The 27162-nt window shown below is 33.7% G+C and overlaps 1 protein-coding gene across 5 annotated transcripts in view; it reads left to right on the top strand.

The window, feature by feature from the left end:
• The window catches only part of LOC120424751 (uncharacterized), a 422527-nt gene that overhangs the window by 76564 nt on the left and 318801 nt on the right, over positions 1–27162 (top strand). For all 5 annotated transcript variants that reach the window (XM_039588943.2, XM_052708252.1, XM_052708253.1 and 2 more), the window contains one exon: positions 71–220. In XM_039588943.2, coding sequence (XP_039444877.2) covers positions 71–220 — 150 coding nt within the window. The remainder of the gene's footprint in view (positions 1–70; positions 221–27162) is intronic.

Here is a 27162-nt window from a genome sequence, read left to right as displayed (position 1 = left end):
AAGAAATTAAATAATTTCCAATTATTGCGAAAAGTATTTCTCATCAAACTGATTCAATTTCTGCTTCCAGGTCCCATGCCCGGCTACAAAGTGGTCACCGCCGTTCCTGTCATGGTGCTGGACGAAGACCAGCAGCATAGCTCAACGCCAACGCCAGCGACAGCTCCACCTCCGCCCTCTTCAATCGTGGCTGTTGCATCCTCCAAAGAGAGCAAAAATGGTAAGTGCACTTCATAAATTTTTTAAATAACGTATGCTTCAAGTTGAGATTGAAGAATGACGCTTCAAATCGCTTCACTTTTCGACGCCCCCAAAAAATGGCAAACTTTTTTTTGGCAAATCGCAGCAAATTAATGGCGGGAAACCACAATTTCCACTTGACCACCCAACGAGCAAATGAGTTATTTGTAACAAAACTGCCACCACAAGCAAGGTGGGAATCAGCTGCTGATGCTGCTAATAAATTCAGTTCCGCACCCTAAAAAAATAAATTTAGTGGCTTAGTTCAACCACAACGGTCACAGTTGAATTTGAGGGCATTGACTAACGACCCCAATTTTGGGGATGACCTTATGGTAACACATTTTGTCATTTTGTTACCAAGTAGGGGAACTATACCCTTTCTCAGCCTATTTCTATTATCGGCCTATCAGCACTTTGATCATGAATTACAGCTTTCATAAAGTGTTTTTTTACTGTTCCAAAGTAATAAATAGCTCAAATAAAAGTGAGCAAGCAACTCTCCATTGTTGATGCATATGAAAAAGTTGATTTAATAGCGGAAAATGGCAAAAGTGATGAGAATTGGTCAAACGGCTTAGAGTGATTAAAATGGGTATATTTCCCCTATATCGGTGTTAACTTCAAAATTTCAATTTCAATTTAAAGCTCTAACGAAACAGTTCTCTCTCAAGCAAATCAATCCAGCCAACTTCCAGTCCATCGAACATTAACTCCACACACTCCCAGCGGTGTGAATGTCTGCCACACAGTTGAGCAAACAATGCTAAATGCCGCCAAGATCTGTACCACCTTGAACCGGGCCCCGACAGTTCGGACGGCGCGGATGATAACCGGTCCTGGCACTGTTCTACACCTGCCACTCTAGCTAGTCAGAGGGGAGGTTGCACTTAAATCCTCCCTTAAACAGATCGCGGACCAATAATCCCGCACTTGGTCTTGGCTTGGTCCGGGCTTACAAATGTCTTCTCACTCAAAACCGCCCCCCTGGCGCAGTCGGCTATAAATAAGCCATAAATTAATCACGGAAACCTGCTGCCACGAGAATTAACCGCTTTTATGCAAGTGAGTTCTGCAAATGGCAACGGTTCAATAAAACATAGTTCAATGGGGGATGTGATTTTCAATAGAGGAATGTGCATTTATCAATAAGTCGTCTTAATTTATCTGATGTTTGATCTTTGAAATTCCGCGATGCGATGGAAAATAACAATTTAGGATAGAATAAACAAAAATCATTACGATTCATTTGTTACTAAAATTCGATATTTATTTATATCTGTAGCAAGATTCCTACTCGGAACTAGGTGTTCAATGGCTTGAAACGGTGCCTAAGCAGGGGTAAATATTACAGGAATACCAAATATTGGTATTACTTGGGCAAATAACATCGACCAAAATATGCCCTTGGTTGCACAGTAATAGATGATAAAATACCATGAAATCATACCAAAATCTTGTATGTGGAAGACCGCATCAATACCAAACCATGTAATTCCAAGGGTAAAATAATACCTAATATCAAAACATTTCAATACCAAGTTGAGGTATTCTGGATTTTGGAATATTGCTTGAATACCAAAACTTGGTATTGTCACGGTTTTATTTTTTGGTATTCCCGCGCCCTTGGAATATAAAATTGCATCTTTTTACACCTTGCTCACATTCACTCTGGGATTCAAACTGAAGACCTTTTCCAGGTTTATTCATTTTCATTTCCAGGTAGATGACCTCTAGACCTGGAATATCAAAATTAATTCAACCATTTCCAAATTTGAAACTTTTAAGTTCTATAAACGCTGATGTCCTCATTCAGACTTTAGACTCCATCCGCTCCTTTTAACGATTTTTTAGAAGTTTTTGGCATTACATTTAAATTTTTTTGCTCCACATTTTAGAATGGTGCAATATCTGGTTCCAGGAATTGATGCTTTTTTATACTACACCCAGAACTGGGCATCGGCATACGAGAGGATATAGAGCACGATTCGGTAGTAAAATGGTACTGTGTGCGGACGGAGAGGATAAATCCCGAAATTACCGAGAGTACTTTACTCATAGGTTAATCTTTAAAAAAAGTTCATCTATCAAAAAAAAAAAAGAACCGGTACCGAGACTAGAACCCAAGACCTTCGGCATATTGAAATTTATTTTTTCTGTGTGGTCCATAAACTAGCTTAAGAAAAAGTTTTCAAAAATCTTAAAAATTATCTTTTAATTAATTTTAGATTGACATACATTCTCAATGAAATGTAGCCTTGAATGTAGATTTGAAAAGTTTTTTTTACGAAAATTTATAATAAACACAGTTTTCCAGTCAAAGAAATTTACTTTTTGGAACAATATTTTTTCCCATTTAAAATTGACTTTCTCAAAAATTAACAATAAGCCAAAACTGTCAAGTAATACTGAACACCGCAGAAACATGTTTTCTCAGTAGCTTTCAGTTAATTAATACTTGAACAGGATTATTACTGAACCTTGTTTTTTTTTTTTTTGCTTTTTTGAACTTATTTCAGCTAAAAATAGTTCTAGAAACGGTATAATTGCATTCCAAAGTTTATCGTTTTCTAAGTTAAAACGCAGTTAATTTTTTTCTCATCGTATTTTTTTCACCAGTTTAATAAACAGGTTTTTAAATATTTGTGTAGCTTTTGTAATTTTTGAACTTTATCCGTTCATAGGAAAATCGGTTGCTGATTATTTTGAAATTTATTTTTTTAAATAGAAAAGTTTTATTTCTATATTTGTTTTCATTTTGTACGCATTGTGAACAATACAAGAGTAAACCTTGATAATTTTTTTTTTAATATTATTATTATTTTTAAATATTTTGTTCGATTGCAAGTTGTTCTGTGATTTTTTGAAAAGGGTTATTTTTAATAATTTCAGTTAAAATATAAATAAAAATTATGAAAAATTGTAATGAATTCTTAATGAAAATGATACAAATTGGAGGACTATGGAGTTGATGCCTTGCTCACTTTTCACCAAAAATGAATCACTAAATCAATAGGGTGACAATAAAAAAACGACATCAGGGATACCCCTAGATTCGATTCTTTAGGCAAAAATTAGTAACTGAGAAAATTTTGAGCGATATCTGTTAAGTTTTAAGGGTCGCTTATTATCGTTGAAGTTGGTGAACAAAAATCTTTTCGTACAAAAACGTTTTCTTTAAATCGCTTCTAACTCGTCAGGGTTAAATCGATTCAGCCAGTGATGAGAAAAAAAGTAATCAGAGTGAATTCAGATTGAATTTTATCTTTCGGAGATAAAAGAAATTTTTTATAGTTAGATGTGTTCAGTTTTTACATAAATGATTTACGCAATAAAGTGTTTCCCACATGATTGTTGTTTGACCTGAACTGATTATTTTGAAACCTTCGAAAAAAAAACATTGATTTAATAAGTTATGAAATTTAACGTTGAAAAATTAAAATTTAACAAAAAGTCATTTTTTTAACAAAAATCTAAATTTTTGAATTACATAAATACGGTTGTGAAATTTTACTTTAAGTTTATCTTAGAGATGGAATCACCCATAAAGAAGCAGCATAATTTTTGAAATTAAAAAAATTATTCTTGTTATTACCAAACCACTCTTAAAATACATCCGAATTGGTAATAAGTACCGTAAAACGGGGTGACTTTAATTGCGATTTTTCCGAAAAATAAAGAGTACAATTAAAATACGTAAGGAATGGTTTAGAATCATACTGACCGTGATAGAGAAGTGTTCAAAATACCTCAAAAAGAACTTTTCATAAAATTTTGAAAAGTTCAAAAAGTTAGTCAACTATAGTTAAGAAAATGTTGATGAAAGTCATTATTTTAAACTTCTCAAAGTGTCATAATTTTCTCAATGAACATGATTTTGAATCGGAAAACGGAATGCATTTTCGGATTCTTTGGACAATTTTCCACTAGGAGAAGGTTAAATAACTTTGTAAATAATAAATAATATGTGTTTTTGAAACACAGCTTAAAAAAAATCTCAAAATTTATAGGCAATTTCAGTTGAACAAATTTCATGTCAAATGTGAAAACTTGTGATTCGTGTTTTGAATTCATATAAAATGCAATATAAATCGATAATTTTATAAACAAAACTAGTTTTAACAAATTTCAGGCAAAATTCCGACTTTTTAACAATTTTACCTAAAATTTATATGTATTTTGTTAAAAAGCTTATAAACTTAGTTAACTAATTATAAACAGTGATTTTTTTTTCTTAAAAACTGTATCAGCAACCTTAGTGATGGTACATTTAACGTACAAATAAAGTTTGAACATCTTAAATATGATTTTAACAAGAAAAAATATGACTATCAAAGTCACCCCGGAATTTAAACTAAGAATTTTTAACGTAACTATTTTTCTAAACACTATTGAAAAAACTTTTTTTCCAAAATAGTGCATGAGAAATAAGAATTGTTCTATGGCCAATGGACCGTGAAAATGTGTCCCAAGACATCGGTAACCGATCTGTCATGTTCTTGAGCACTTTGTTGCGATTGTTTTCTACACGCCACGATTAATTGCGCTAATCGATCACGACAATTGTCACGCCTTTCTGGGTTGGCGATCTGTGGAAACGCCAACCGCATTCACTGAGGGATGTTTTCCTAAGATTTTTGTTTAAAGTTGGTTTATAAGAATGTAGATGACGACTACCGTGAACCGGGGTTCCTTTAAATGGATTTTTTTCATTTTTTTAACAAAAAGAACAAAACTGTAAATTATTAGTACTATTGAGAAATCGTTTAAATTTTCGCAGATCGGTTCAGCAATTCTTTATTAATGCATACCCTTTCTCAAAATAAGCAATTTTCTATAATTAGTATTTCCAAGCAAAGTTCCATACAATTTTACGGGCAGGGTTGTAGGGTTGCATGGCATTGAGTGAAATTAAACTAAAATGATGTTGTAATACAAAGAAAGGGTCCAAACACGCAACTAAAAAGTTTTACTTGTTCGAGCGAATCGCATTGACATGCTAAAATGTTTTAAATGAAGATTCCTAAGCATTTAGGTACTTTTAGAACAATTTAAAAAATATCATGATGTAATTTTTGGCCAATAGCGTACCTTAACTTTAAACAGCTGCCAAAATTACAGGATTTGTTATAGAAATGTGAAAAATCACCCAATCTCACCCCCAAGACCCAATATCCCAACCCAACTTCTCTGATGGCATTTTTTTATCACTGAAAGTTAAGTTTTTAGATTTTTTAAAATGTTTTCGATGAGCAAAAAGGCATCTTTTGTATTAGATTTAAAAAAAGATGCAAAATCAAATCCCGCTGTTACGAGTTTTTGAAAAAAAGAAATAATTTTCGAATAATGACAAATAAACATTTCTTTCTAAATTCATTTTCTGATGTCTAGCGAGTTTCACCTTTGCAAACAAATATTTAAAATAAAGCTGAGAAAATTATGTCAATCGAACTGCTGCTTGCTAAGAAATTAAAGTTGAAACTTTGTTAACATTCCAACTCCCAAGGCTCCAAAATAGTTAGAACTGTAACTTCAATTCGCTGGTTCTCGGGCACAAGACGATTATTTTTTTCAGTGATTTGTTAGGATGTCTAGATGATCCTAGAACTTTGCAGGACTCAATTTGGTCAAATCTGTAATTTTTGCAATCAAAAACATCGTTTCAACGTTTTTTTTGAGTTTTTCTCACAGGGTGTGTTTCCTAGAACAAACCTAAGATAAAAAAAAATAAAATCGGCAAGTCTTAAATTTCGAACCATGAATGAAGGGCTCTTCACCGACATTTTGCGGGGTCCAGTTTAACATGTCGTCGGGGGTCTAGAGCAACTTTTTTCGTTGGAGATATTTTTTTTTCGATTTATAGAATTTTTCTCCAGAAAAGTCGCTGAAAATCGTTGGTTTCATGTAGATTTCTATGAAACTTCTTACGAATATGCCTTGATACAAATGAGCACAAAACACTACTAAACTTAGAGTATTTCATTGAAAAGCTATAATTATTACTCACCAGGCTCCCAAATATGTTTTATTAAATCCTCTGCCAAATTGCAACATGATATTTTGAAACATTTTGGAATCAATCACATTGTAGAGAACAGTTTTCTGAACAATTTCCTCGACGATGATTCTCGTTAAACAATTATAAAGAATTATATCAAAATTTTGTATAAGTTTCAAGTTTCAACAAAATATTAGCATCATTTAAAATATCTGAGTAGGCGGTCATCATGAGAAAGGCTTCTAAATCCAGAAATTTTGAGAAAGTCGCTTTTTATTTTACAAAATTTGGCATATTTCTGCTTATATTTAACCAAAGCTGATACTTTTTTTGAGGGAAATTATTCAAAAAACTGTTCTCAATGTGATTGATTCCAAAATGTTTAAAAATATCATTTTGCTATTTGGCAGAGGATTGAAAAAATAATGTTGGGATCCTGGTGGGTAATACATTGCTTTTAAATAAAATACTCTAAATTTAGCAATGTTTTATGCTCAAATGTGTATACGAGCAATCTGTTGGTGTTTTTTATGACAAAGTGTTCAAAGAAATAAAAATTCGGTCGCATTGGTTTTTTTTGTCTCGGTTTATAATAATTTGATAAAGCTATTTGTTTTTTTTTTATTTTTTTGAAAAATACAGTGATTTAAAAAAAAATAGAAGAATGACTTCATTTTTTATGTGAAATTTATTTTGCAATCAAAATTACTTCACTAAAATTTCGATAAATTGCATGTTTTTTAAGTTATAATTATTTTAAGGTTATTTTTATTGATTGAAACTCGTAGTTTTTACATATTTAGAAATAGTTTGCTCGTCTATGCTAAAAAAATCAAAAAGCTGAACAAATTCCCAAATCTATCTAGATACGCCTTTTGTTACTGAGATATGGTCATGCAAAGGTAAAAAATGAGATTTTCTCAGTATTGCCCAATTAGTTTTCTTTTTTCATCACAGATATCTTGGGAACTAATGTTTTGATTTTCAATTAAAAAAAATTAAACATCAAAAAACAGATTTTTGAGAATTCACATGCTTATTTGTTATGACTAGTCTGCAAAATTGGCTTTTAAGAAAAAATGTAATGAAATTCATCAAAATGAAAAAAAAAACATAATTTTAAAATCTCAAAAAATGCTACACTTCGAAGTATAGCTCTATTATAAAATAATGAGATTTAAAAATTGAAAGGAATAATTATATTTTGGAAAATTTTCTGCTTAAATCAAATCAAATTAGTAAAATATTTTGATTGAATAAAAAAAAATCTGATGGTGAGGCAGTTCTCTCATATCATTTACATGTTTAAGAGCTTAATCTGCCCATGATTGCATAAATGTCTCATATGCATTTGCATGACTTTTGAGCTATTGATGTAGTTTGTTTCAAAATCGTGTGATCTTTCAAAAGAGCCTAAACATCCAGTACTTTGTTCTAGAAATCAGGAGGAAATCCAGTTTTCTCGTGAAAATTTAACACGTAGCCAACACGTAGCCTTGTGGGTGGGACAAACTAGCCTCGCGTTTTTCTCAGCTTACTATTTTTGTATATTGGACATTTATGCGAACATGGATAGTTAAAAACTTGCAATTTGCGATTGTCCACGCTCCATACAAAAAAGATTTTATTTATAAGTAAATTGGCCACGATGGGGGGAGGGCATTTTTTTTCATTTCAGAGGTACATTATGGATCGCAAGATGTTGGATTTACATTATTAGAAAAAATAAAGGGTACTCAGTCTTTAATGTTAGTCTATGTCTATTATGAAAAGCCAGAAAGAACACTCTCACGTGCAGCGTAAAACGCGCAAGCGTAAATGTGCTGGCATTTATGCTTCGACTTGACGACTTGTCGATCTTTCGAGCGAGAACGAGCTGGGACTCCGAATTTGATATTCAGTATATGATTCCGTATAAAACCAAAAAAATCATAGGAAAAAATAGGGTAAAAATAAGACGTAAAATACTAATATGGCTATAACTCTGGAAATAAATTTTTGAAAAGCTTCAAATTTTGGGCACAAGCAGTTTATGGCGCATGTTTTCGAATGGTTTTTTTGTTTGAAACTGAATTCTTGTAATTTTATAGTGTTATCTGTAAAATAATCCAAAAAATACCTCTAAAAATGGCTTTGACCACATTTACTGGTCTAAAATTTTGAATCGAAAAATAGAATGTTCGTCTCCAACCCCTAGGCTACAAATCTAAAATTAAAAAAAATGTGGGTTTTACGAGCGGTTTTCCAATGATGGAAGACACAAATTTTTAAAAGCGGATACAGACATCGCACAAGTTTTTCAGAAAAAGAGCTCTAAAAAATCAGGCTTGGGTTCCGGGTTTCGGGCCAAAATTCAATCGAAAGAGCGCATCAAAACCTTCAAATTACTAATAGGATTTTTTTCTGGGACGATTCTCTGCTGTGTACGATTTTTTAAAGATTTCTGAGGATAGCAACAAAATATTATAATCAATTTAATGGTTTTGTGCTTTTTTGACAGTAGCAGAAGTAGCAATTATACATTATAAGAACCATTATTTAATTGCGCATCACAGTTCAGCGGCGTTACTCTTCATATAAATAAATTTTAATTTGTATGGGTGTAGAGAGTGGAATGAAGGGGGAAGGGGTACCAAATGATGTGTTACATAATAAAAGTACGCTCACCTTAAACGTTTTGTGTTTGTTGAAAATTGAGTTTGAAATATGAAATTATTTATTTGCATGTTACGATTTACTAATTAGGACGTACAGTTTCAGTTCCCAAGTTCCCCCACTGTACAACATCCCAGCGATCGACCTTCTGAAAAATGCACTGTTTTTTTTTTTTCTACTTGAAATAACCCTATAGACGTTCGCCTCGTGTCTCTTCGCTTGATCCGATCCGATCCGTTCCGATCCGCGGATTTTATCCGTATCTGTCTGGGCTTTTCGTGTTTGTGTTTGCTCGTTTTTTTTTCCTGCACCAAACAATAACAACATCAGCCAAACGAAAACGAAGAAAAACGAAATAATCAAGAAATTCCATTGCAACGAGCGCGGTGCATACAAATAATATGCAAGTGTTTGGTTTCCCTTTTTGAGCTTGAGGGGAGGTTTGAAGTTGGAATTGCAAAAATAGACTCTTTGTTTGGATCGATGGGCAATTGTGGAAGTACGACTTAGGGCCTTTTTGAAAGGGCGACGCACGTGCTGCTGGTTTAGAGAGTTACAAGATTAATTAGTATGGGAAAATAATTTTGCAAAATTTAATCGAAGTAATGTCATAGTCAATAAAATAGTTTGAAACAATTCTCAAAAAATGTGTTTGGTAGTTACTCTTGTTTGGTATACTTTTCCTTGAAAGGATTAAAGATTGATGAAATCAGCAGATAAGCTAATAACTTTCCAAAAGCAACCTAGTACCTCCGCGTCGGCCCTTCGCTGATTCCACAATGGTCAATTCTGTAGACCCTTGAGCACCCGGTGCACGATTACCGATATGACCGATGAACACACGCTTGTATACGCTTGTACCCCGAGCAGAACAATTGATTATCGGACCTGAGGCGGAAGGTACCACCCGGGAGTTACGAAACGCTTTCGATTACCACTTTTCAACCTTACCACCAGGTCGGTGTTGTGGCCGTCAAAGCCTATCGATTTTGTCGAAGGAATTCGAAGGGAAAGGAGTTTCGCCGTAAGCTGATCTACTCGGTGTGGTACTAGTAGCGGAGCGGGTCGGCCGGGCGGCTTTTAAAGGCAGAGTTAATCCGTGAGTTACGCCTACCGTTAAGCGCACTTCGACCGGCAGGCCTCCTACCTTCTGATGATGGTTGAGCTTAGCAGCTAGTACGAGGAGCTACTAGTGGGTAATTACGTTATGCAAAGTAGGTTAATGCATGGAAGCGATTTTGCACGTCGCATCGAGGGTGGAATTAAGTTCTTGGGCAATGCTGCTTAGAACAAGTGCTTTCGATGTAGTGTTCAAGAGTTTTACATGTATTCAATTAAAGGTAATTATCAATTTTATAGATCGAACGATACATTATTTACCTGTAAACATTGTTTCATTCCTCTGGGGTATGATATCATAACTTAGGTAATGAGTAACCATGATTCAACCAGCTCTGTTCCTGGAAGGCTTCATACTTTCGATTTCACAACCCTTTACTCGAAGTGAAAAATTCCAGCTTTACAAGATTTTTCCCAGGTTCAAGCTCACTCACGCTTGAGAGTGAGGAAAACACGTTGATACCTCGATGGCTACAAGCTTCCACTCGGTCAGTCTTCATCCGGCAAAACATACTTCTCTGCCGGTCGGTACATCGTGTCTAACGTCAGCAGTGTCGGCCAGAACCAGAGAGTCTGAAAGTGAAACTGAGGGGCTATCCAGCTCGAGCCAGGAAGTAAACGAAGGTGAAAACACTGCAACTGCAATCACTTTTTTTTTCTTCAATAGACTTCGACGACTAGACCAAGAGGGTAGAAGCTTTATTGAGGGAGGTCTGGGTTTTTGATTCCGGTGAATGTCGGGGTTCACACAGCTGGTTGGCTCTATAGTGGATATCCAGTTACGTAATATGGCGACGAACGTGCCCTGGCTATCGTACGCTATTTGGAGAATTTCAATTACCGCGAGGCCATACCTGGTGACAGACATTGACGGAATATTATGAACTACCGGAGTGCAGGGAAGTTTGTTAGCCCTTTGAAGAATTTTGATTAGAAAATTTGTGAGATTTTTTTAAGAAAAACCAACTCTTTCACGACCGCTTACACCACCAACCTCAATACACCGCCAAACTAATCCAGGTCAATCAACCTCAATGGCCGCATCTTCGCTGTCCCAGGCTCCCATTCCGCTAAGTACCCTTAATCACGCCTTAACCACACCTTGCCATAAAACATCACAACGACTACACGCACCGATCATCGCACGCAATGACTCAACGGACGAGCAACATTAGCTCATCACGACGCGCCACTCATCTGAGTTGACCAAATCAAAGGACCGATCGAGAGGAGCTTCCCCCTAATTGGGTCATCAGCAAGCCCAAATACGGCGTAGACCCCACTGTCGTTAAAGTCGTGAAGTCATGGAGTTGAAGCGTATCAATTAGCGAATTAGCTACCGAAAACCGTTCGATCACGGTAGTTGTCAAATTCGCAGATCTCTCTGACCGAATCGATCCGTCAGTCTCCACGATCATCCCGTACCGGGTGGACCAAGGGGTTTCCAGCATCGTGTCAGACTGGTCATTAATCCGGAATTACTTGGAACTTGAGCAAGTAATTCTGTAATTCCGGATTTACTGAGTAATTCCACAGTAATCCTGGTAATTCTTAATAATCCCAGTAATTCTGGTAATTCCATGATTCTTTTTTGTGAAAACATACTTCAGAATATAATAAAATAATAAAAAACAACTGTTAAAAAGATAATTTTGATAAACCTTTTATGATTCTATTTATTGCCTATTAATTTTCATGTAAGAAACCAAAGTCATAGCTAGTGCGGGATCATTCGAATTTTGAGTAAGTAATTCAGTAATTCCAGTATTACACCCCAATTCTGAAGTAATTCCTGTAATTCTAGAATTACCTAGTAATTCCGTAGTAATTCGTGTAATTCCATAGTTACTCAGTAATTCGTGTATATCCCATTAATTCAAGTAACTACTAGTAATTCCTTAAGGGAAATCGGCAGAATGCATTTGCTTTTGCTTGAAGTACAGAGTGGATTCGGAATGTCCGCTAATTTGGATGCTCTCTAATTCAAATTTATTCGGATGAAAAAGCACTCAAACGTCAAAATCAGTTGTCAAACTGATATTGACATTTACCCCATTATTTGATGATTTCCAAGTAGGACAGGTTTTGAGTTTCACGGAAAACGGGAAAAATATTTATTCCCAGGATTTTTTTTTAAATAGTCATAAAATCTATGTTTTGTTTATATTTTTTTATGTTTTTCAAGCTTGAAAATAAAATAATAAAATTAGCTCAATACTATTAACAGTGTTGCAAAAGAGTGATAGAAAAGCTATCAATAGATTATCTCTGCACCAAAAATATCCGAGAGTATAGCGGCCGTCACTATAGCTTGTGACATCTCTTCTTGTGTCTCGTGATTCCCAGCGATGTCATTCTCTCTCTATCACTCCTTCCCTTTTCCTCGACAATGCGCTCTCACCGCTGAGTCTCTCAATCTCTCTGAAAACTGCAATGAGAGAACGCGAGATGGCGATTAGGAGCCGACCACGCATAACGTCCCGTTAAACTGCGTTTGCAAAATTGGTTTTGTGGCGGCTTTTGTGGTTAAACGCTGTTGCGGTAGCATGATCGTGCAAGCGGGAATGAGAGTGAAAAGGAAAATGTCAATCGCAAGTGTGTAAACACGAAAACGTGTTCGGCTATGTTCGGCGCTGAGAGTTTCAATGAGAAGAGAAGAGCAGTTGTATTTGAGTCATGAATATTCAGGCGGGATAATTGTAGTTGCTGAGAGCTGATATTTTTACAACCCTGACTATTAATATCAATTCTCAACAAGGATAGCAGTTTTTAGATAGCTTAAATACATTTTTGTTGTTTTCTGTTGTGCTTTGAATTTTGTATGCACCACATTTCTAATTCAAATTTAATAAGTATCTTATGAATATTTATTTTTAATTTATTTCTATATGACATGACTAAACAGCTTAAAAAGTTGGTTTAAGATGTCTAAAAACAAAACTGACTACAAATAAAATGGTACCAATTTATATAAAGTTTTAGAAAAGCTTAAACTTATTAATTGTAATGTTAATGTAATTTCCAGGCCAAAAATAGATTTTTGTTTGATTCCTGGAATTCCCCATACAAAATATAAAAATTCTCGGCATTCAAGATCCCGGGAATTTTGTGCCGGGAATTCCCGGGATGGACGCACTATTGCCAAGCACGTGGTTTTGTGCGTTTGACAGCTGTCAGTCTATCCAATTACAAAGAGTTTTCTCAATATGCTGGAAGCTGGGCAGTAATTCCAAGTTATTTTTATAAATTTTAGCGTGGTTTCTGGTAATCCCAAGTAACTCTGGGAAGTCAAAGTAATCCGTGGCATCTTGCCAGTAATCCTGGCAATTCCATTTAGACTGGTCAGTAATCCTTGATGCTGGAAACCCCTTGGGGTGGACATTTGAGTAACTTTGTTCGGTCAGTTGAACTCCAACTTGAAGTCTGCATTGGCAGTGCATTGCATGTAACTTCACTTTCGTTGAGCGTCGATTTGAATACTTCGTTGGGCAGTCAAGTGTGCAGTTTGGAAGTGGTGCCGCCGAACACCTCCGCAGAGTGAACATCGGTTGGGCATGGTTGGCAGCCAGAATTGATTGGTGAGCATAATCGACACCCCTCTGATGGATGGGCGATAAACAATGTGCACTGTTGAAAGGGAGAGTCAGGGGTGTAGCGTGGGGGTCTTACAGTTATTTATTTAAAAGTGCATACTTATGAAAACAGACAAAAACATACAAAAAAAATAATATACCATTACACAACACCTTTCTATAAAAAAAAACATTCCAATTTCAACAAAATTCGATATCAATCAACTGAAAAAAGAAGATCAAAATTCCGGCATAGGGGAAATAAACCCATTTTAAGCCTAATAAACGGTCGTGTTTAAATTATGCTGGATAATCTGGAGTGTTCCTTGAAATTTACTAATACCAAGTACACCAACGAGTAGAGCAACTTTTTATGAATATTTCTGTTTATTTTCACTTTTACTAAAAGTTATTCTATTCCTTTTACAAGCATTTAAAAAAAATATTTCCCGAATGTATTCTTATCAGATGAGAATGCATTGGGCCACGCCCATTTTTCTATTTTCAGCTTAGTTCTTTTTTATTCCAGCGCTCTTTTGGGTCTGCTTAGTGCTACCAAAATTGATGAAATTTTATGCGAACGCTCACGAAAAGTAGCATTTATAGAGAAAGTTTTCTGGCATCACATGCGCTGCTGGTGGTGTTGGTGGCCACCCTTTGTTCATTACTTGCCTTCGCCTCTCGCTCGGTTTTCTTCAGCCTTCGATTGGAATGGGTCGTCAAAAGCCAAACGTCGAAAGACTGGACACGTTTGCATCACGCAAATATTTTTTTTGTTCTCTTATTTTTGATACTTAAGTATGACCCCTAAACTACTCTAGTTATAAAAAAAAAATTATCCATGATGGCGGCCAAAATGGCGGTGGTGAAATATTGAAAAAAAATCATTTTTTTAACTTAATAGACATTCAACAATTTAATTTTGACTAAAATGGGGTTGCAAAACTCGAATTGGATGTTAAAAGTAGGAAAATAACAAAATGGGGGAAAAAAATTGTTTGTGATTCGATTATTCGAAGTCCCATGCAAACCTTCGGATAATCGAGGCTTCGGATAGTCGAGTCTGGACTGTAGCATGGAAAAAGTTTCATCTAAACAAAAAATACAAATTTCAAAGTCTTGAAATTTTTTTTTTATTTTTTTAGAATTTCTCATCTACACCGCGAATTCGATTTGTAAATAATTAAAACAATCAAATAAAAAGATTTAATGTAAACAGAAAATTTGCTTATTGAAAGCTATGGAGAGTTATATTTTGCCCTCAATTGGTAGGCTGTTAGAATTTTTTAGTTTTGATAAGGCTATTGCCATTTTTTTTGAAGTTTTGCCTCAAAATGTTCCAAAAAGTCAAAGGGCATTTTTAAATCTATATTTATTCAGATTTTTTTTTCCATGTACATTCATTCAGTTGAAATATTACTGAGTGTCCAATCACAATCGATGACTTTTCACCTCAATTTTAAATACTAGCAACTTTCATTTATTAATGAAATATTGTAACTTTCGCTATTCAGTAATTTCAAATGTAGGAGGTCCTACATTTACAAAAGGGAAACGGGATACAGTCGTGCCTCGGTTTAGCACCGCATATGGGGGATGCAAAACCGAGGCGTGCATAACCGAGGCACAGAGCTTATGGGATTTTGGCTATATGGGAGACATTGGCTTTAATCGTACGAAAAATCATGCAAACATCAAAAAATTATAGTGTTTTGGAATCGGGATGATGTCAGCTATCCATTAAAATTATTATATCATGAAAATTTTCACAAAAATACGTATTTTTCCTGTATTTCGAAAATGCATTTTTTTTCTCTAAAAAATCCAAAAATATATTGTTTTTGCAATATGGGTATCAAATGATCAGGTTTTTTCATACATTTTGGATGTAATAACAACATTTTTAGAAAATACTCCAAATTTTCATAAAACTACGTTATTTTCGAAAAAATACTCAAAATTTCAATTTTTACAATGTGGGTATCAAACGATCGAGATTTTTTCATACATTTCGAATGTAATAACAACATTTTTTGAAAATACTCAAAATTTTCACAAAACTACGTATTTTTGAAAAAAATACTCAAAATTTAAATTTTTACAATGTGGGTATCAAACGATCGGGATTTTTTTCATACATTTCGAATGTAATAACATTTTTTTTTGAAAATACTCAAAATTTTCACAAAACTACGTAATTTCGAAAAAAATACTCAAAACTTCAATTTTTACAATATGGGTATCAAACGATCGGGATTTTTCATACATTTCGAATGAAATAACAACATTTTTTGAAAATACTCAAAATTTTCACAAAACTACGTATTTTCGAAAAAAAATACTCAAAATTTCAATTTTTACAATATGGGTATAAAACGATAATAATATAACAATAACTGCAATAACTGATTTTTTTTTTGAAATTACGAAGCTTTGTGAAAATATTGAGAATTTTCAAAAAAATTGATTACATACATAATGTATTAAAAAATCCCGATCGTTTGATACCCACATTGTAAAAACAGAAATTTTGAGTATTTTTTTCGAAAATACGTAGTTTTGTGAAAATTTTGAGTATTTTCTAAAAATGTTGTTATTACATTCGAAATGTATGAAAAAATACCGATCGTTTGATACCCACATTTGAAAAACGGAAATTTTGAGTATTTTTTTCGAAAATACGTAGTTTTATGAAAATTTGAGTATTTTCTAAAAATGTTGTTATTACATTCGAAATGTATGAAAAAATCCCGATCGTTTGATACCCATATTGTAAAAATGGAAATTTTGAGTATTTTTTTTTTGAAAATACGTAGATTTGTGAAAATTTTGAGTATTTAAAAAAAATGTTATTACATTCGAAATGTATGAAAAAATCCCGATCGTTTGATACCCACATTGTAAAAACAGAAATTTTGAGTATTTTTTCGAAAATACGTAGTTTTGTGAAAATTTTGAGTATTTTCTAAAAATGTTGTTATTACATCCAAAATGTATGAAAAAAACCTGATCATTTGATACCCATATTGCAATAACAATATATTTTTGGATTTTTTAGAAAAATGCATTTTCGAAATACAGGAAAAATACGTATATTTGTGAAAATTTTCATGAAATAATAATTTTAATGGATAACTGACATCATCCCGATTCCAAAACACTATAATTTTTGATGTTTGCATGATTATTCATAGAATTATAGCCAATGTCTCCCATATAGCCAAAATCCCATAAGCTCTGTGCTTCAGTTAAGCACTGGGCCGTGCTTAACCGAGGCAGCTGAACGGTGCAAAACCGGGGCAGTGCAAAACCGAGGCGTGCAAAACCGAGGCATGACTGTACCTTAAAACTAACTTATAAACTATATAAAGAGCGGATCAATGCATCTGAAGACTGCAATGATTTTTGTCGAAATGCATCAATTATCTCATTGGACATAACATCCAAAGTTTCAACTTCGGCTAATTGATGAAGTTCACTGGTGCTGAACCAGGGAGGAAGATTCAGAATCATTTTCAGAATTTTGTTCTGAATCCTCTGAAGTTTTTTCTTCCTGGTTAAGCAACAGCTTGTCCAGATTGGCACAGCATAAAGCATGGCAGGTCTGAAAATTTGTTTATAAATTAACAGTTTATTCTCGAGACAAAGTCTAGAATTCCTGTTTATAAGTGGATACAAACATTTAATATATTTGTTACATTTAACCTGGATACTTTCAATGTGATCCTTGTAAGTAAGGTTTTTGTCAAAACCAAGTCCAAGATATTTCACTTGATCCTCCCACTTTAAATTTACCTCATTCATCTTTACAATGTGATGACTTTTTGGTTTAAGAAAATCAGCCCTTGGTTTGTGAGGGAAAATAATAAGTTGAGTTTTTGCAGCATTTGGAGTAATTTTCCATTCTTTCAAATAAGAATTGAAAATATCCAAGCTTTTTTGTAATCTTCTTGTGATGACACGAAGGCTTCTACCTTTGGCGGGGATGCTTGTATCATCAGCAAAAAGTGATTTCTGACATCCTGGGGGCAAATCAGGCAAGTCAGAAGTAAAAATATTGTATAAAATTGGACCCAAAATGCTTCCTTGAGGGACGCCGGCACGCACAGGTAGTTGATCAGATTTGCTATTCTGATAACATACCTGTAGAGTACGATCCGTCAAATAATTTTGAATAATTTTCACGATTTAAATCGGAAAATTAAACCTTTTCAATTTCGCAATCAAACCTTTATGCCAAACGCTGTCAAATGCTTTTTTCTATGTTTAGAAGAGCAGCGCTAGTAGAATAGCCCTCAGATTTGTAAGTCAAAGGGCATTAAACATAATTGGGCAATTCTCTACGAAATCAACCGATTACGAACATTTTTGTTCTTTGTTTTGTTTTTTTTTATTTGATTGATGAGGACTATTCAGAAAAAATAGGTACGCAGACAAATGAAATTTGGTGATTTTTAAATTAACTTTTATGCACCTAAAATTCAATTTCCCAAAAGCCGTATTTTTTTTTAAGTTTTGATTTTTCTTTTAAATATGTTCTAGGGGACAAAACCCCGCATCTTTGAAGCCATTCAGAAGTATGGACCAACATTTTGCCGACGAGTTATGATTTTTTTAAATAGTGATTTTTGTAAAAAAATAAACTCTTGTACTTGAAATTTCTTGACCTCATGTTTTTATGTAAAATTGAATTTGCTATTGAAAAGTCGAAAAATCGAAAATATAAGGGCGTAATATTGAATGTTTGGCCCTTTTGAAATGTTAGTCTTTATTTAATTTTTTTTAATGGAGTTGCTTTTTTCACGAACTACACGGAAAAACGGTACCAAAGTACTTAGGAGATAACGGTTGAAAGTCACGAATTAACCCGGCTTGGAGCAGCTAACAAGGACGCCTTCCAAACAGAGAATGTACAAAATATTGTTTTCAAAGAGATCGGGAAATTTCACGAAAGTTTCATATTTCAACATTGAAAATAAGACCATTAGTTGCTGAAATATCGACATTAGGCATTGGAGGGTTATTTGGGTGAGACTTACAGAATTCATTTTTTTTTTGTTTCTTTTCCATTTATCAGCAATCAGAGGTTCAATCTTCACTGTTTCTTAGACAAAATTGTAGGATATTTTCTAAACTTTTCGACAAAAATATTTTCCGGAGTGGACAATCATGGACACTTTTTAAAAAAGTCAAAAAACCGTAATTTATCGGACAAAATTATACTTTGAATGGCTATATTTTGAAAATGGTGCACCTAACAAGAAAAAAATAGTGTACGTATCTATAGATAGAGTAACCAGAAGAAATACAACTTGAAATATGGAAATCAAACAATGAATTATTTTTAAATTTAAATGTATGAAATCAGGCTTACAGCTTTTGTCAATTTGAAGAAAAAATATTTTTGGAAGGCATTTAATTTTTCAATTTTTATTCTGGTGTATACAAAACAGTTCGGATCTACATCTCAATCAGAAATTTGTAGTATTTTTAAGACTACCTCTCAGATTTGAAAAAGTATTTCTATGCAAGAAAACATTTGGTAAATTGAAGTTAAGCTAAATGCAAGAAATGCTAAGACATAATCAATTTTTTTTTTTGTAAATCCTCCGGAGACCTCCGTACAACCCTGGCACCGAGCGATCCGGTGATAGTTTTGGACGGTTTAAGCAGTCTAACCAACTTTGACTGATAGGTGCTACTTCTGCTGCTGCTGCTACTGACTACTGAATGGCTGTTGGAGAGGATCTGATTGGATCGCGCTTCGATAGGTGCGCGTGGCGCGCGTGGCCAACCAGTTGGCTCAGTACGGTTGACTCGTGTGCACGTGGCATGAGTGGCTAATCGACGTCGCGGTTTTTTCGCGCGGGCGCGCGACCATAATTCATTCAAATTGCGAGTGGCTCAAGTCCGATATCACCACCTGCAGGAAAAAAGTTCGCGCAAACAAATTTAAATGGAATAATTAAAGCTTCGTAATCAGTGCCGCTATTCATGGATTCCGGTGAAATGCATGAAAAATTAATTCAGTCCAATATTGATTGACTGACGCTGCAGTGGTGACAGCTGCAGGTTGAAAATCGAAAAAAGAGTTTAAACTCACAGTTGTTAATCGTATACCTCAACTCCGACTGCCATTTAAAGTAATCCCACCGCTCAAGGAAGGACGGCGTTAAATGTGACACGTTGAAGTAATTATTTTCGGATAAATTGCGATTACAGAGCACGTAAAACGTGTGCGACACGGCGATTTAAACCGGCTGCTGACGAAGGATGTGAACGACAAATATGGGTTCGACAGCAACAACTGTGGCAGTGTGCAAGTTAAGTGCTTGAACTAAACTCCGATGGTGACAATGAGTTCGATGGCAATGGCAGCAGCAGTGCTGGTGGCAGTTTGAGGAATCTAGAGCAAAAAGGTAATTAATTTTTGGAAGGCCGAACGTGATGCTATGGGATGGAGAGGTAGGGCAATTGAAAATGGATCGCAATGGATACCGCATCACAATTATGGTCTTGTAATTGTACAAATTTATCGTACAAACGTGTTTAATTTTTCATATTTGAACGATTCTTCGGCTCCTTTTAAAAAATCCCAAGTTTTTTCAGCGTTTTGGTTATAATGGCAAAATAAAAGAAAACCCCCCAATGTTTTTACATATTTGGAAAGATAATTGATTTTCCTACAAAGAAATGGTATGAAGAATAAACAATATTGTACCTGTGCTTCCCACGAAATGAAAATGTAGCGTGATGGGACAACATCGTAAAACTGGACTTTTTAAAAGCACATCAAAACAATCGCTACAAGTTGGCCAGTTTCATTTTTTCAAACTTTTGCTGTCTTACACATTATCACAAATTGAAAAACGAATCTTATGCTCCTTGAACTGAACGAATTGGCTGAAATTTGAGTTTTTGCCAGCCATTTCTTTCCGTGACGGGACAACGAAAGGAGCAGATTTTTGTAAATACTCCTCTCATATTCGATGGCTTGCAGACAATATTTGGTCAATATTTTTGGTGTTTAAGGTAAGAAAACGCATTTAATGAACATTGCAATTTTTGAATCATAGTAAAAATTATTTTTTTCATTTAAAAAATCGTATTGAAAATTGAAAAAAGTGACTTTTTGGTGTAGCTTCGCTAAGAATCGGTCATTTGGGTATTAGCAAGCAAGCAGATTATTCTTATGCTTATTTATGTTTTTAAACCATTCCAATTCAACCTTGAATATTTATTATGCGTTAAAAAACTATTTAAGTGACATACTTAAAAAAAAATAATGAAGCAAAAAAACAGGTCAATGAACCACTACCATTAAATTAGTTTACAATACACAGCAAAAAATCCGATGGTAAAATCGCATGCAAAAGCATGCACATCACCTTGGTCAAAAAAGACTCTTTATATTACACACCGCATGTAATTTTTTTGTAAACACAAGAAAAAAGTTGCAACCGACGGGATTCAAACCCAGCACCAACAGTAAGGACTGGCGCCTTAGCCCGCTCGGCCATCAGACCGATGAGAAGGAGGATGTATAAACGTATATATGAGCTTGACATTTCTGTCGAGTATGTTTCCCATATGGAGGCTACATATTTCAGGGTGTAATATTACATAGGTTTTCATAAAATAATGCAAAACTTATTTTATAACAGGCCTTTTACACGCAGCTGGATTACAACTTTTTTTTGCTCTGTATGTTTATTTGTTAACATACTTATTCACCTCCAGTTTTACCTTTTAGTAGTAGTTTAGTTATTGGTAAATAATGAAATGTTTGGAAATAAAGACGCTTTGTAAGTAAGTTTGAGCTCAAAACAATCTCCAAATGGATATGGGATTGAGTAAAATTTCAGCCATTTTTAAAATTTAGTAAACTCGTTACTATGTTGAAAACCCTTTCAAATGCCTTTCTAAAAATGTATAACATGACAGTTTTTCTTACAAAAACAACCGTTTTTGAAACCTTCCGGACTTTAGTCCAAATCGTTTAAAGCATCATTTTTGAGATACTTATCTAAACTTTCTTATTTTCGATCATCGAGTAAATTTTTTATCAACATTCCACACCAACACACACACACACACACACACACACACACACACACACACACACACACACACTGAAGTTATACCGAAAGGTGGTCCCGGGGGGAAAAGGGCACGGCGTTCAAGGACTGGTTTAGTGGGTCGGGAAATCTTTTTTTGATTTCCCAACCCCACACTACCTGAGAAATGAATTCTCAGGTGTCTGGTAGCAGATTCCGTCCTTGTAAAAAAAAAAAAAAAAAAAAAAAAAAAAAAAAAAAAAAAAAAAAAAAAAACACACACTGAGTTGATATTTAAACGTGAAGGTTGGTCTAGAAAATCTCATTTAGAGGATGATTTATTTTAATACAGTATTTTTTGTTCAAAAACAGGTTTTTACACTTTAAATACTTTTTAAAATTTTAAATCGTTATTTACCAAACTTATTTTTTTTTCCTGATTTTGTACACATTTTTCAAGCAAGAAGCTTGATTAAAATCTAATTCTAACCATGTAATGAAACCTTTTTTCTTTCTTATTGAAATTTACCCACTTAATTAAAAGTTAAGTTTCTTTCCAACAGCAAGATCGAAGTTTTTCAAGTTTCACTTCAACCTTTTTTAATGCCAAAATCTCAGCATCAAATGGTCCAATTTTCAGTGAGAAGAAAATGAAACATTTGTGAAATGTTCTGATCCCTTCAAAAACATTATATTGATCATTTTGAAATCAAGGCTAACTTTTCAAAAGGGCATAATATTGAATTGGTGGCCATTTTAAAATATATATTTTGAAATACTTTTTTCCGACGAGATCCTATGATTTTCTGATCGATTTGGTGTCTTCGGCAAAGTTGAAGGTTATGATTAGGACTTTTTGAAAAAAATGGTACACGGAAAATCAAATTTCTGAGTTAACGTTATCATTAGTAAAAGTTGAAATTTCAAAAATAAAATTATTTATTTTAGGGAACAAAAAACATCTTTTGAGCTAAAGTGCGCCATGTTGCAAAATCTGGTTTTTTAAAGTGTTTTTTTTTTAATTATGAAAAATCGAACTTTTTTTAGGATACATATTTTTTAAAGCAAAATCGGATTTGTAATCGAAAAAAACTGTTTTTTTTTGTATAATTTATAATGTTTTAGAAACTTTTGAAAAGCTGAGAAAAATTTCCTACAATTTTCTATCTGGAACTGTCAAAATCGGGCAATTAGTTTCTGAATAGCAGCCTCACAAGGAATTCGAATTGATGAAATTTATTTGTGTAACCTAATCAGCCTGTAATTTTCAAATGACGATATTTGGGAAACTATTGGTTCGTTTTTAAATGTGAAAAATTTAAACTTTTTTGTAATTTTCAGAGCTTTGAAAATGAAATGAAATTTGAATTTATAAATTTATGGTCAAGCATAATTTTTTAAATGGTCTAAAATTAGATTTTTTTTTTATTTCATATTTTAGACCAAATTATGACAATTTTGAAATATTTTTATTGAAAATATCAAATTTGCTAAAGTTTCAATTTTCAACATTAAAATCCGGACTAATAGTTTCTGAGATATCGTCAGTTGATGGGAAGAATCAAAATTGAAATAAAATGCGTACTGTCCCGAAATCCTTTAACTACGCTAAAGTGATTCAATATTTTAATATTCTAGATGGCGGCAAAAATGACGGTGATTAAATATTGAGAAAATGCATTTAGTAATTTTCATAGCAATCAATCATTCAGATTTGAAGTAGTAGTAATTTTCAAATCTGAAGATCAAAGGGATCGCAGAATGCAAATTTGATGTCAAAAGTAAGAAAATAAAAAAAAAACACAAAAAAATCGTGGTTTACTTTGAATAATCGAGCTTTCGGATAATCGAGTCTGGACTGGACAACATTTAATCAGATTAAAAATCGATACTTGATTCAAACGTTACCAATATTGCATACCAAGCAGTCCACTCCCTTTTGCGTTACGCAACATTAGTCTGCGCTGAATACTACTTACTCTAAACTTTAATGCTGAAACCGTTTGTTGACCACCCATACTCGACAACCCCGAGGACAATTGAAGCCCAAATGTACCGGAACGAACCCGATTGGCCATGTCGAAGATGTTTACCTGCCAGCCCGTCAGCAGTACTCAGTGTGAATGCGACGTGATAGTGTACAAACACGCCAGGCGTACTTGTACAACACATTCATCGCTCCGAGTAAGAGTATTATTACGGCAGAATGTTTGGACTGTTGTTGTTGCTGTTGTTTGGGCCCATTCAACATGATTCCTCTACATCATCGGGAGGGGCCTCTTTTTTCGTTGGTCTGTTGTCGGTTATTGGAATTTACCACGCGACTTGTCAAACTTCGTTTAAGCTCGAAATAAAAATCGAGTGCAAAAAAAAGCGAAAAAAGTTTGCTTGCCGTCACACCAAAAGAGAAGGCCGTTCCATCGATATGTTTAATTAATAATTAAGAAGCGAATTCTTTTGAGCCACTTATCGTGCTTAATTCAATTAGTGAAAAATATGGAAGGAGAGCAAACACAGAATAATAAAATTAAAACGTGCGCACGAATGTCAAGCTTGATTCGCTTTTAAAGGTTTGACTCACAGTTACAAAAATTGATGATAAAATGTTTATAAATTTTTGATTTTGTTCTTCAATTGATTGATTTGAGAAAAAAATACGAAGATATACTAAACACAATTTTTTTATAACTGTCATGTTGGCAACACTGCTTCTCGATTAAGTTGGTGCTGGGCGCACGGCCGGTGACTGAAGCGACGAAAGGCAATTAATATTATTGAGGCGAATTTCGCCGAGCTTCGTGCGGTGAGAGGAACTTCGTCAGAAGCGTGCGAGCGGAGTTTTGTGGACGGAGACTGCACTCGATGGTTGCGAATGTGACTTTTACGGGGTCTAATGAAATTAACCTGGATAATTTGATGGTTGCTTTTTTATACGTCATTGGCATGTTTACCTTTGATCGTGCAGGGACAAATTGGATGCGGAAAAAAATGATGGAATTAGCGCGTTCCGCGCATTGCGGGATTGCCGTTTTGTTAATTGTTTACAGTTTTTTATGCAACGACATTTTATTGATGTATTTGATCGGCTAGTTGTTTGTATTTCCATTTTCAATTCTTTCTCATAATCACTTGTTAGTACTTTAAAAATAATGTTAGGCAGGTCTAATATTTTGTAAAAGGATTGATATTAAAGTAAATGCATGTACGAAAGTGATTTTATAATTATTAAAAATAAACACTAAACAGTCCTATTGATGTCTTCTAACATATTTTCAAGAAAATTGAAACGACCTCAAAAAAAAAGCTGTATGAATTCGTTTTCAACGGAAATGAGGCAATATCAAATGAAATGATAACGGTAACCTTTTTTTTTTTTTTTTTGTTTGATTTTCGCAATAAAAAAAAAAAAAGAACAGAACTCCGAGACGTTTCAACAGAATTGGGCACAGTTGGGCTTTTAAGGAAAAATAGCTTAATGTCAAAAAAATCTAGCCTAACCAGAATTGCTGTATATTGAAGATCTGACAACACTTTTAAAAGTATTGGTTGCTTCAATGTACTATAAAACGGGGTGAAATAGAAAGGTTTTTTTGATTTTTTATCAAATTGGAAAATACCTACGAAAGAAGTGCAATGGAATTATTTTGGGAAAAGTAGATTTTACAATATCTCAAGTAATATTTTTCTTTTTTTTTTTAAATTTCAATGATCAGTTGCTATAAATACAAAACTATTGTCAATTATTATGTTTTCTAAATTCTGAGTGTAAAGTTTTCTCTATGAAGTCAAGTTTGAACAGGAAAACTGATTGCATTTTAGAATACCTTGGATAATTTACTACTAAAACCTGATGAAATTAGTGTCTTAAATACAATTTTGGAGTGTTTAAGAAACAAAATTTAATTTTTATTTCTCATTTAAAGGTATTTTGATTGCTAAAAATTTTGTATTAAATGTAAAAACTTTAGATTCATACTTAAAATTCATGTTATGAAAAATAAAACTTGTTTCGAAAAAAAAATTCAATGTTTCCTATTTTACCTAATTTTGTTATGTGTCTAAGTTAAACATTTAATTTTTTTTCTTAAGTGGCATTAAAATCAACCAACGTTTCATTAGACATTGATATTTTAATTTCACACTTTTAATCAGAAAACATTCTCAACATTGGAATTCAAAATATTTATTTTGACAGATATTCTTTTTGAAGCACAATTGAAAAAAAAAACTTTTATCTTTACAAAATGAACATTGTGTGGCCTACCCTCGTACATGTTTTAACAATATAAATTTTGAGATATCCCTTACCAGTTGGAAAATATTAAAAAAAATGAGGTCCTGTTAACGCCAGCCTGTAATAAGCTTGGTTATTTTTTATAGAAAGCAGGATATTTCACTAAAGTTTCATTTCAGATTCCGTAAGTTGAAAAATTAGGATGACACTGAGAAAAACTCATGTTTCACAAAATTTAAACTTTAAAAGATTGTATCTCAGCAAACAGCAGTCCAACCAATAAAGTAAAAAAAAATGAATGGAAATTTTCTAAGCATTTAAAAAAGTTTGTCCAGGATTGCTTTTCCCTTGTGGAATATTTTTCAATTACAAAAAAAAAAACATTTTGCTATATTAAAATAACATTAAAAATGCCTTCAACTTGAAGCGATGGTAATTTTGGTTTTGCGTCTCAAAATCTGTTTTGAAATTTTGTTTCACAATATTTTCCATTGTCAAAAAATCACAAATTTTTCAAAAAAATATACTTCCAGTTTTAGATTTTGCAACATCCACAGATCTAACGCAACAGATGCCCTTTATAGACACTCGAAATATATAAATTTCTAAACCAAAAACAAATCTTTTTTGGGATAACAACTTTTTTAATAAGCATAAAAATTTAAAAAAACTTATTTTTTTCCGTGTACCTATTTTTTGTGAATAGTTTTGATTATTGCCAAATTTGCCAAATCGGTCAAGAAAATGGAAAATTCCAAATATCGAAAAAAAAAACTGCGAAATTCATGAGGATTACTCAATTATTGTATTTTCACTTAAAATATTAATTATAAAACAACCGATTTTAATTAGTTTTGCCTTCCTCACCTCAATAAGGAAAGGCTATAAAATCACTCGAAAAATAAAACTTCTTGATTCGACCTCGTAGACCCACCTTCATGTATACCTATCGACTCATAATCAAATTCTGAACTGAATGTCTGTGCGTGTGTATGTCTGGCTGTACCGATTTGGACCGTTTTGATCTCATTCGATCCGTCTTGGGATCCCACAAGACCCTAGTTAATATTATGAAGTTTAGAAAAGTACCTACTTCAAAAGTTATGCAAAAAAAAACGATTTTGACTTAAGTCAGGAAGATTGCAAAAAGGGTGGTTTTTGTAAGAAAACCCGTCATGTTATACATTTTTAGAAAGGTAAAAGACCTTTCTAACGAGTCCAAAACATTGAAGATCTGACAGCCCTATCAAAAGTTATAAGCACTTAAGTGTTATTTATACACTTTTC

The sequence above is a fragment of the Culex pipiens genome, chromosome 2 (genome assembly GCF_016801865.2).
Source record: "Culex pipiens pallens isolate TS chromosome 2, TS_CPP_V2, whole genome shotgun sequence".
Lineage (NCBI taxonomy): Eukaryota > Metazoa > Arthropoda > Insecta > Diptera > Culicidae > Culex > Culex pipiens.
Note: the sequence above shows the minus strand (reverse complement) of the source record. Positions and strands in the feature narration are given on the sequence as shown.